Source organism: Rhinolophus hipposideros (assembly GCF_964194185.1).
Source record: "Rhinolophus hipposideros genome assembly, chromosome: 9".
In the NCBI taxonomy this organism is placed as follows: Eukaryota; Metazoa; Chordata; class Mammalia; order Chiroptera; family Rhinolophidae; genus Rhinolophus; species Rhinolophus hipposideros.
Window position 1 is genome coordinate 75,169,701 of NC_138055.1, and position 13,118 is coordinate 75,182,818.

The 13,118-nt window shown below is 32.9% G+C and overlaps 1 protein-coding gene across 4 annotated transcripts in view; it reads left to right on the top strand.

The window, feature by feature from the left end:
- Positions 1-13,118, top strand: part of ACSS3 (acyl-CoA synthetase short chain family member 3) — a 216,902-nt gene that overhangs the window by 142,880 nt on the left and 60,904 nt on the right. For all 4 annotated transcript variants that reach the window (XM_081060631.1, XM_081060630.1, XM_081060629.1 and 1 more), the window contains exons 6-7: positions 4,675-4,755; positions 4,836-4,931. In XM_081060631.1, coding sequence (XP_080916757.1) covers positions 4,675-4,755; positions 4,836-4,931 — 177 coding nt within the window. The remainder of the gene's footprint in view (positions 1-4,674; positions 4,756-4,835; positions 4,932-13,118) is intronic.

Sequence of the window (13,118 nt, forward strand, 5' to 3'; positions counted from 1 at the left end):
TTATATAAAATAATTTATATATAAACATACATGAATATATTAAATATTTATATATAAATATTTATATATGTATATATATATATATTTATATATACATATACCGGAGGTGCCAAAAATATATGCACATGACTTGTATTCATCTTTTGTTATTGGTATATATTGTTACAATTGTACAATATTGTTACAGTTTTTGCCTTTCTTAAAATGTGTATACATACATTTTTTTGGCACTCTGTATAAGCATATATAAGTATATACACATATAAACACACATATATAGAGAAAAAAGATATTTACATATACAAGATCTGACAAGTTCATGAACTCATCCTAGAAAAAGTGCCACATACCTCCTTGCTGAATATCACTATGGTCACCTTCAAAGTACTCCCCTTGAGAAGCTATGAACTGATGCCAGTGCCTAGTCCACCCTTCATAGCAATTTTGGAACTCTTTCTGGAATGGCCATCAGAGCTGTTGTCATATTACTCTTGATGTCCTGAATGTCATCAAAATGTCTTCCTTTCAATATTTCTTTTATATTTGGGTAAAGAAAGAAGTCATTGGGAGCCAGATCAGGTGAGTAGGGAGGGTGTTCCAATACAGTTATTTGTTTACTGGCTAAAAACTCCCTCGCAGACAGTGCCGTGTGAGCTGGTGCATTGTCGTGATGCAAGAGCCATGAATTGTTGTCTAACTTTTTCACGCAGCCTTTTCAGCACTTCCAAATAGTAAACTTGGTTAATTGTTTGTGCAATTGGTAAAAACTCATAATGAATAATGCGTCTGATATCAAAAAAGGTTAGCAACATTGTTGCAACAAGTTCACACATTTAATTGTCGGATATTTTAATTGTGTGAATAAATATATATCTCATGTATGTAAATATGTAATTTGTCTTGTATAAGCTTTTATTACAGAGTTGGATGATGGAAGGGCTCAAATTAGGAAGTATGAAGCTTTGTCACATACTGCACACATCTCTTACCTGAATATTTATATTGAGATTTGCCTTTCAAATTTTTATAGATCATTAAAAAAACCAAACATTTTTGGTATGAAGAATTCCAAGCTCTTATTCTTACCACACACCACAGTCTTCCTTCCTCTTTTGCTACAACCCATATTGTTAATATTATTCCAACTGTATTTTTCTTAAGTTGTGGCAACCTAAACTGTACAGAGCACTTGATATGGACATGTTTTCTGTTTTACTTTAATGGCCTCATTTATGATACTTTGTGGCTTTCCTTGTCTTCAAGGACAACTCATTAAGCTGGAAATCATAAAGAGCCATCTGTGATAACTCTGTGGTCCCATTCCTAGGTAATTAATAATCAACTTTTAAATTTGTTCTTACAGATAGAATTCTTAAATACCTTATACATTAAAAGTGTATATGTGGGGGCCGGCCCGGTGGCTCAGGCGGTTAGAGCTCCATGCTCCTAACTCCGAAGGCTGCCGGTTCGATTCCCACATGGGCCAGTGGGCTCTCAACAACCAAAAAAAAAAAAAAATTAAAAAAAAAAAAAAAAAAAAAGAATGAGTGTGAAAAAAAAATTAAAAAAAAAAAGTGTATATGTATATGTGTGTGTATAGATATAGATCTGTCTATCTATCTATCCATCCATCCATCCATCCATCCATCCATCTATCTATCTATCTATTTATCTAATCTCAAAGAGCACCTTCACATTGTCTCCTTTACCATTTCTGAGACTGAATTAACTTTTATGTCTTTATTTGGGGCACAGAGTGTTATTCCCACCTGGATGTCTTTCAAGTATTATGGCTGATCCCATAAAAAACTAGAACAATATATTGGCAGGTTGCAGGGCTTTTCTGAGACTATATTAGGTCATCTAATGTCTTTACTTTTAAGGTTGATAGACTATAAATACATGAAAATAACAGTTTCAAAGGAATACAATGTAGTATGCTTGTGTTTTAGGGTTAAACATTGACATTGAATAAGTATTTTTACCTCAAACTCAATGTTTTCAATGCATTTTAAAATGCAATTTTAAGTTTCTCATTAATTTTGTATACTTAGAATATAATGATTTTTTAAAATGATTTATGTGTTTTCAAAGGTTAAACAAGTTTTCTCTTTTGCATTTTAATTATCATTACCTGGAAAATAGGATTACAAACAAGAAACAAAAAAACCACTTTCTCACATAGTTTTAGCCACATATTAATATTGTAATAAAGAAACTCTTTTATAACGGAATCTTTTATTTTTTTTTTTAACTTTCAAACATCTGTTAGAAGATCTAGATGAAAAATACGACACTTTACAGTTCTTTTTTTGCACCATATCAAATACTCAGAACATTGAAAACTATATCTGAATATTTTGGAGGCAAGATCAAATTTCACACCTAGTCTAGGTTAATGAATGGTAAAGTGATGTTTGATGTAAATTTTTTACTCATCTTTCAAAAATAATAAAAATAAATGTATATCAGAGACCAATGAAAACCAGACATTTTGAGTCATTTCTCTGCTTTAGCTCCATTTTAAATGTTTTTAATGAGAAACTTTGATGGTAATTTTATTGTGACATTTCTGCCTTTCTGCCTTTTGGATGGTATTAGCACAGGGAAAATAAATAAATAAGTAAGTAAATAAATAAATACATACATGCTAGAACTAAGGAAAGAATTTTGTTAATAAGATGTTAAATTTTATCGTTTATAATTTTAAATGCTGTTTATGCATGGTCTCATTTGTAAGTCTCGCTTTTTGGGGGGTTAAATCCTTTTAAGTATCCACCATTTTACAGACAGAGCAGCATTGGTAAATATACTTTAAAGAAGTGTTCACTTGAGAAGTAAATAGAAATTCGGTAACTTGTCTTTTAAATTATCTTCTAAGTTTTCCAAATGAATTTCTACTCATTTATGTTCTCCCAAGCCTTTTATTCCTTTTTATCACTTCCAGTTGATTTACCTTACCCTCTGTAACATATGATCTAAAAATTTATTCAGTTATAATAATATTTAGAATTGCTGATAAAATTGAGCTCTAAATGTAGGGCTAGCCAGGTGGAGAAAAATTCTAAAACATCGTAAGTGAAATCATTATTGACATTAATTTTCACTGTCTACCATAATATATGGATAGCATATTATCTATGAAAAAGCTTCACTTTTTTCCTCTATAAATAAATAAAAAGTTTTAGAAAAGTGTGTTTGCAGGTTGATTAATATCAAATTCATCAAGGCATCAAACCATGCAGTATCAAGAGGACAAACAAATTAGCAGAGTACATGGAAGAAAATACAGAATATACTGGGGAAAGAACTGCTCAGTTTACATGGGAAGGTGCAATGTGTGTAACGTACTGGCAGGGGGTTCAGGATTTCTGCTACTCCTAAGGTGATCAAAAGAGTCAGCTGTATGCTAACCATGTTATACAACCTAGAAAGTAGCTGTTAAATACCAAAACAATCTACATGTGGTATTTGCCAAGAGACCAGGTGTTGCTGCTGGTAGATAAAATGTATTCCGCAGCTTGATACCTATGTTTTGTTAGTTGTACCTGAGGAGATCAACAGTTTTAGTAACTAAAAGAAAGTCAAATTCCTTTTCATTCCTCGATTCTTGTATGTGTGTTACAGTTACAGAGCTATGCCAAAAATGTACAACTAGTAGTACATTTATTCACTAGGATCACATTTGCCCTTTTAGGTAAAACATTTATTTTCTGCACGAGTATTTATAATTGCTCTACTAAAAAATGCTTCAAATACATGTGAGTGAAATGTTAAATATTTCTTTGCAAGCATTCACCTTCTCATTCTAAATATTCACATCATTAAGGCTTTTTGAGCCAATGATGGTTAATGTTAGAGTGAAACAATAAATGAAATTAATTATTCAATTTCATAATTCTTATTTATCATGACTCTTTTGCCCAGTTTCTAAATGTGAATCTTGTATTTAAAGTTGAATGTGTTCAGTGTCATGGATAGCTGATAGAAACTGGTTCATGAAATCTGTATTACTATGATGTAATAATCCCTAGTTTTGACCCAAATGTAATAGGCAAGTCTGCCAGCCTTACATTGGACTCATCAGGATGGATTCCTCAGAGTTCCAGAATTCATCATTAAAGAATTGCTCAGCTCAAATACTGTGCTAGCATGATTCCCAGTGTAGCATTGTAATGAGGCCCCTGTTAGAATATAATTCTGTTTCCTTTAAGCATACTATAGTTGTTTAATAATATTAAGGCATAGATAACTTTATTTTAGTCTTTATTTTAGACACACAACTACCTGTGACCTTTCTTTGCACTTCATTTTGAGAGTTTCCTTTTTTGTTCTGGAAATATGTCTGAAAATGTAATGTTGTTAATTTGTGTTACCGCTGGTACAAATTTTTCTTGCATGTGATTCTGTGAAATCGTAACTTTCCTTTAGAAGGTCAAGAATGGTCTGAGAGAGTGGATTCTACAAGTCCACTGATATGAACAACTTACTCTGTCTTCGTAACTGGAGGAGCCAAAGAAATAATGATTCGGATACAATTATACAAAAGCCAAAGTAATTTGAAGGTTATATAAAATACTTCAAACAGAAACTTTTTTTAGGTGGATCGTAGGAAGACAGAAACTCTTTTAACGCACTGTTTGTTAACGTTGATTTACTTTTTCTCTCCTTTAGGGTGTGGTTAGGCCCACTGGAGGATACGCTGTGATGCTCAACTGGACAATGTCTTCTGTATATGGACTTAAACCTGGAGAGGTAATCCTGGTTTTAAATTCACTTTGCATGACATTTTTTTGATTAAGATATATGCATTTTATTATCTTCTTATTTTTTAGGTGTGGTGGGCAGCTTCTGACTTAGGCTGGGTTGTCGGACATTCCTATATCTGTTATGGACCACTTCTTCATGGGAACACAACAGTTTTATATGAGGTAATAAAATGAAATTAATACCACATATAAATAATATTTACTTTATTGAAACTTTTTGAGAAGTAGTTCTAAATAAGAACAGAAAAATTTGGATGGCGGCATGGGATATTTTTACATCTTCTTTCAGTTAAAATATGATTTCAAAAGAGAAAGGAATATATAGAAAATAACAGCCAGCTAATTAAATTTGTTGAATAACATCATCAAAATTATATTCTGAAAAATATACACTGAAAGCCTGATGGCTATTCTTAACAGATTTCTAGAAACATATTATCATGCTGATATTGATTTTAGAATCTTAGTAAAGAAAATAGTTATCATAAAGCAAACAACATAGATTAACCTTTTTGTGTTCTTACAGGATTAATAGGTTTCCAAATGTATGGTATCTTGATTTTAGCTAGACATTTTTAGTGGTTTCTAATGATAGCTATATGTATAAGGGAGAGAATCATAGACTGACTAGATTTATAGCTAAATATATAACTGTTTTAAGATTCTGTTGCATGGATTAATTTCACCTGGGAATAAGATTTTTGTGTGTAAACTAGAAAATTCTACTTATATGCTCATCCTGTTTAATTTTGTCAATGCCGTGTATGAATACTTAGAACACATACCTATCAGATTTGTAGGAGGCAAACACTTTAGAGGGACAGCAAAATGGTAGTTTACTAAATCAGTATTCAAAATGAAATTGGACTTTTGGTACAAATAGCTCAAGATGGGAAAATACAGAAATTTTTAGTGTTATATTTACATTAAAGTAATTGCAGAAATGAAGTAGGGTAAATGAGTTGGTTGCTGTTTATGTGATTAAGTCCCTATGTATTATAATAGTCCATATTTCAAACACAAGCAGTTGGTAGGATTGCTTTAAAAAATACTCACCGTATGCAATTTTATAATCTTATTCTTTTACATTTAGAAATTTGTATTCAGTTTAATGGGGAACAGGAAAAAATAATTAACTTATTAGAAAGCATCTGGAATAAAAATAATGTCATACAAGAAAGGGATGAAGGAATTGTGAAAGGTTAGTCCAAAATATAATATACCGTGTGTCCCCGAAAATAAGACCTAGCTGGACAATCAGCTCTGGATGCATCTTTTGGAGCAAAAATTAATATAAGACTCAATGTTATGTTATGTTATATTATGTTATGTTATGTTATGTTATGTTATGTTATGTTATGTTATGTTATGTTATGTTATGTTATACCCAGTCTTATGTTATAGTAAAATAAGACCGGGTCTTATATTAATTTTTGCTCCAAAAGACGCATTATAACTGCTTGTCCGGTTAGGTCTTATTTTCGGGAAGCACGGTATTTATGTGCTTATATATTCAGTATCTTTGGATATCTAGAGTTGCCACATATAAAGGAAGTAGTATAGTAATGCAGAGCTCCAGAGACCTGTATTTTGGGAATAATCAGAGACAAATTAAACCGTCCAGTAGTAGAATAGGCAACTTCTCACACAGAATGCTGTTTCACTTAAAGTGTCTCTATGTCAGGCGAGGAATGTAAAGGAGGGACTTTTATAGGTAGGGTGTGGATAATAGTGGTAGATGATGTCAAGGTTCTTTACAACCTTAAAATGCTGCAACTCGGTGATTCTGAAAAAATTAGAGACCCTTCTCTGTCTCTCTGTGAAATTCTCCCAGTCACCAGTTGAAGAGATTAGGTTCCTTCATTTTTAGCTGGCTGGTTTTCCGTCTCTGAATGCTTGGAAATATTAAGTCAGACTTTGACATATTAAACTGTTTTATACTACTCTCTATCTTCTGTACTGTGCTTTTGTACTTTGCAGACTTAATAGGCATTGTGGTGTTTGTAATAATTAAAACATAAAATAAGCTTGACAGATCTGTTCCATACTGAAGTGTTCGCGATAGGATAAACATTTTTAATAATCATTCCCCTTGAAGTAAACAAAATAAACCCCAACTCTAAATGATTATAATGAAGGGTGATATTGGTAATATAAATGTGACAGAGCCGAAGATGTCATTATTTTTATAAGTATTAAGCTGCCTTTAGAGCTGAAGTATTTAGATATAATTTCTATGCAATTTACCATTGGCCTTTTATTACATCTCAAGTTTATTTAAAACATGATTTCTTTTAATGCCATAAAAGGGGCTCGGTTGTTTGTCTTTATTTTAGAATGATGTGCTTAAGAACAGTGTAGATTTTCTATAAACATTTGTTGTGCAGAAGAGTGAATGAAGTAAGTACAATTTAAACCCATTTCTCTGCATTCTGGTTTCTTTCCCGCAACTTGTAAACATCTTCAGTTCTCTGCAATGACAAAACCAAGCCCTTTAGACCATTTCCCACTTCTAGCTATCCGATCTGTGTGGTTTTCTTCACTAAGCTCCTTGAAAAACTACTCTACCCACATTATCTGAACATGTTCTTCCCGTTACTCTCCATCCCACTGCAGTCCAATTTCTGTCCACATTACTTCATAGAAGCTGCAGTAACTGAGGTCAACAGTGACTTTATAAGTGACAAAGCAAGGGTCTTCTTCAACCTCATTTTATTTTCCTCTCCCTGTCATCAACCCTGCAGGTAATTCTCTCGACTCGCTTGAGCTCCATGCCCTTTTGCTATTGTTCATGCCGATTCTTTTGCTTGTCACGGCTTCCCCTCTGTTTTTTCCTTTCTGGTTGATGCCTACTATCCTGGAAGGCTCTACTTAGAGGTTATCATCTCTCAAAAGGTTCCTCTCACAGTCTTGGGCTATGCTCAGTGCCGCTTTCTGTGGTTCCATTGCCCCCTGAGCATATGTCTGTCACCGAGCCGACCACATTGTACTATGTGTTTATATCTCATAGAGTGTGAGAGCCTCAAAAACCAGCCTCTTAGCACAGTGCATAAAACACACTAAGTACTCAATAAAGACTTATGGAACTAAACTGAACTCTACTCTTCTGTTTTTTGCCTATCTCTCTGACAGCTTGTCCTCCCTTTCTTGTCTTGGTTTCTCTTGCTTTGGTCCTACACATTGGAGTTTGGGAGGGTCTGATTCTTAGACTTCTTTTCTCATTCTGTTTATATGTCCTTGTGAACCTCCATGCAGTTGGATTTGAGTATTACTAATTAAACTAATGCTTCTAACTCCTCCTTTCTGTATCTGACTTTCCAGCTGAGCACAGCTTGTCATTAGACATCTTCAGATCCATTCACAACTTATGCTCAAGATGAGATGAACTGAACTCACTATCTCCACTCTTCCCCACAAAACACGTTTCTTTCTATGTACCCTGCAGTTTTGTATGTTACCTGCACCTACTGAGTCCATCAAAATAAGAATCTGGGAGTGATTCTAACTTCATTGTCTTCATGTATTGTACTTTATTGGTTATTACATTCTTTTGAGTCTATGTTTTAATACCTAGCAAAAGTGCCCTCATTTTTCCATGCCTTCTGACAAATATTCAAGGCTGATGTTCAGCTGCCCTCCTTGACCTCTTTGAAGGACTTTGACCTTTTCCTTCTTGCTTGTATCACCATTGCGGTTTCACAGTAGTTTGTAGGATCCTTTGATTTGTTCATTTGTCTCTCTCTGCTCTAAACTCTTTGAAGGACTGCATCATTTTAGTTTTTGTTCACTATCAATTCTCAGCTCTCAGCCTTGTTCTTGACGCGTATTTGGTTCTCAGTAAATATTTGTTAAATAAATGCCTTAAAGAGGATATCAGAAAAAACAAAACTTGATTTTTTCCTAAAGTCTTTTGTCCTGATGGAGGTAAATGTAATTTTAGTTTTTCTCTTTACCAGAAAACTTCATAAGCAACTTAAGTAATAGGTTGTATTTTTAAATAAGCAATGATTTACCTTTATTCATTGACCTGGACATATTTAAAGTATGCAATTCTGGAAGCCAAATTGGATTGACCAGTTGAAATATACAAACCAATTCTGAATAATTCACCTCTTACTTTTGAGAGGAAGAAAACAAACACTACCTTTTCAGAAATTTATTAATGGGTTGGTGACCTAACAGCCCTAACTCCAGAAGCATGTAGATAAGGACATGTTTGGTACAGCAGTTTTGTCAAAGAGGAGGAATCAAACAATACTTTAATGTAGGAAGTTTAATGTATAAACAAATTTAGCATCCTAAATTTGGGGAATGGTGATTATACACAGATATGCTTTCAAGCCTCTCTCCTATTTTGTATTTGCCCCTTTTTTCAAAAAGCCTGTCGTCTACAGAATCAAAACCGAACACTTCTCAAGGGCAAACAAATCCTCCTTGGCACTGTCTTTCTCCTTACCTTTGCTTTGCTACTAGTGTACAAATTTGTATCTTTTATACACATTTCAACTGCATAACACTGGAACCCAGGCTCCCACAGTGGCAGTGGTGTGAGTGAGCAAGAAATCAGCTTACTTGACAGATGTCTCCCCATAATTGCCCTTTATGATCCTTTTTGTTTCTGAGGTGTCATTATATTTTCTCTTCTTTCATTTTTTATTTTATTTATGTCAGTCTTCTCTTTTTTTCTTACTTAGTCATGGTAAGGATTTGTTGATTTTATGTTCTCAAAAAGACAAAAAAACAACTCTTTGTTTTATTTTTTCTATTTTTTAAGTTTTTTATTTATTTATTTATTTATTTATTTATTTATTTATTTATTTAATTTTATTGGGGTGACAATTGTTAGTAAATTTACATAGATTTCAGGTGTACAATTCTGTATTACATTGTCTATAAATCCCATTGTGTGTTCACCACCCAAAGTTTTTTATTTGATTTCTACTAGTCTTTATTCCTTCCTTTCTTCTGCTCACTTTAGTTTTAGTTGTTCTTCTTTTTCTAGTTCTTTGAGGTATAAATTTGTTTACTTGCGATCTTTCCTTTTTTTGATTTCAGCATTTATAAACTTGCCTCTTAATATTACTTTTGTTGTATTGCCTAAGCTGTCTGTGCTGGGTTTTCATTTGTCTTCTGTGATTTCCTAATAACCCAATTGTTTTTTCAGAGTATGTGTTGTTTAGTTTCCATTCATTTATGACTTTTCCTGTTTTCTTACTATTATTGATTTCCGGTGTCATTCCATTGTCAGAAAAGATACTTGGAATTTCTATTTTCTTAATCTTGTTAAGACTTGCTTTGTGACTTAACATGTGATCTATCATGGAGAATGTTTCATATGTGCTTGAGCAGAATGTGTATTTTTCTGAAGTGGGGTGAAAAGTTGTTGGCCATAAGGCACCAAGTTTGCTATTTAAGATGAACGAGTTCTGGAAATCTAATGTACAGCAACATGATATAGTTAACAATACTGTACTGTATACTTGAAATTTGCTAAGAGGGTAGATTGTAAGTTTTCTCACCAAAAAAGAAAAGAAAATGGTAACTATGTGAGGTGGTGAATATTTTAATTAGCTTGATTGTAGTGATTATTTCACAATGTGTACTCATACATATATCGAAACATCACGTTGTATGCCTTAAATAATATAATTTTTTGTCAATTATACCTCAATAAAGCTGGAAGAAAGTGATGTAAAACTGCTTATAGATAAAACTAACACAGAATAAAATAGATTTTACTTTAAATTAAAAAAATAGCTTACTGTTTCTTGGCTAAGTTATTACATAGAATAGAATATGATTTATTGGTCACCTTAAATCTAGCTTGACGTTAAGTCATAAACTGTTTGGTATACTTGATCTTGGTGTGGCAATTGTCACTTTTATGTAATAATAGTCTCTGAAAGTCCTCAAGTAATGAAAGCTGCTGTCATTTTACATTTGTTTGCATTTCACAAATTGTAAACTTCATAACAGCAAACCATTTCAATAAACTCTTCAATATGCTTACTAGATTCACCAGGGCAGATGGCTGTCTGTGAATAATTCAACAATTAACTTTGAAGATATGTACTACATTCTGCCTTCTCAGGCAATAAATTAGTTAGAGGAAGTAGAGGATTTAAGATTCTAAACTGTGGTGTAGAAATGTGGTCACTGGACTTGAAATATGAATATTGTGTTATTTGTCTTCCTCTGCCTTTATCTACCCATATGACCTTGGGCAAATTAACTCACCTCTTTGGGAACCTATTGCTTCATCATCAAAATTGGAGGGTTGACACATGTTTTAGCAGTTCTGTACTTCTGTGAATCTCCTGTAAGTCAATTATTTTTCTTTCTCTAGAATAAATACATTATTTGACAACATGTTTTCATTTTTTTTTAACTCTGGAATTTATTCCAATTTCTTTTCATAGTAAGTGATGTTTACTCTTCAAATACTTTTAGTGAAAAAAAGTTTCGTTCTAAATTAGTGAAAAATTTTAGTTTTTGAGAGGAAGCATAGCAGTTAAGACTCTATAGTATGATTCCTGAAACTTCTACATAGTGTTTGGCCTCAGACAAGTTACTTACCTTCACCCTGCCTCAGTCTTCTCATCTATAAGTATCAATAGTACTCTTTTTATATTGCATTAAATTGGTTAATTTATGAAAAGCCCTCAGAAATGTTGGCCGGATATAATAGTACAATAAATGCTATTGTAAGCTACTGTTGAATAATGCTATTATTCAAAAATATGAGTTTATCCTTTCCCAGAATAAAATTCTACAATATAAACACCAACCATTCGTTCCCATGCAAACCAGTCATTATAATGTTTGAATTTGCAGATACTCCACATTTCTTCTTTAAAAGTCTGTCCTCACAGCTCTGAAGTACTCATCACAGTGCTAGAGCAGCTCCCTTTGGAGTCCATTAATTCTCTTTCTAAGTACCAGGCAAAGGACTCAGCACACAGGGTTGTGTTGATCCTGCTACTACCAACTTTGAAGAATGGGCCTCAGATGTAGGAAATAACCCAGTGGTCTCTCCCCTTGAGGATATGTCCTTTCAGAGTTGAACTTGTGAGTGAAATAAGAGTTGCTTTGTAACCTCTCATCTGTGAATTATACAGTACATTTCATAGTTCACAGTACATTTCATTATCCAAGCATTTATAACCTTTCACTTTATTTTTTGATGGACTTTATCGTTACTAGTTTTTATACTGTATATATCTTTGGAAACTTCAGAATATTCAGCCTGATAATTTTTTATTGAATGCTCTTTTCCTGAATTCATAAGAGGAAGGAATAGTTTAGATAACCCAATCTTTTCTTTCTTTATAGAATCATTAGTGTGAAAATTACTTCTATACTCTCCTTTATTTGTAGAAGAATCAAATAAGACAATGCATGTGAAATTAGTTTGAAATCTTAAGATTTCAAATATCATGATATATATATATATATATATATATGTATATATATACATATATATAGTAAAATATGACAGTAGTATTTATATACATGTATTTTACACATATTTGCAAAATATGAGTAATTATTATTTTATATGCATGGATCATAACTTTAAGCCATTTTTAAGTATGAAAGTCTTGTGTTTGAGAACACTGAGAATAAGAACTACTTCCAAATTATTTTTGTATCGAATACTCCTCTTAAATTATCCCCAAAGTATCTTTAATGCATGTGTCATCTACTTCTGTAGATAGTACTGCACTGTGGATCTGTAATCTCCATGAAGTCATCCTGTGGTGTATTTTCCACACGTGGACCTTATGAATTCTTAGCCCCTCCCAGGCTTCATTTTAACAATGTTATTTTACCTGCCTGTATTATAGTTTTTTACAAGAATTTTGTGTTTTCACGTATGTTAAACTGTTTGCTCTAATTTGATTATCCCTTTTCCCGGGACAGAGTTGCTTCTTTCAAGCACAGGGATGTCACATTACTTCATTTTAAGACTAGTAGCCCCGATGTTGCTAACTGGTGCCCTCAATAGGCACACATCGGAGTTCTTTTTTCCCTTCATGTAATGGAAACTTATTCTTCTTTAACTCTAGTATAACAACATTTTTTTTTTTTAATGTGTGTATGGAATGAGAAAAAAATGATGATTCAGTTTTCCCTCTGATTCAGGCTATACAATTTGATCTTCTCCATTGGAAAAGATTGTATAGCTGATGCCAGCATCTTTTAGATTTCTCCCATGACCAGTTGCTTGAAGATATTTATTTTTTAGTTTATTTTTCTCTGTGTGTGCCTGTGTTTTATGTAGGAGCAAGCTAGTCATAGCTCCATCAACAATATTTATTGGTACCTCTCCTGAGTTCAACATCTTGC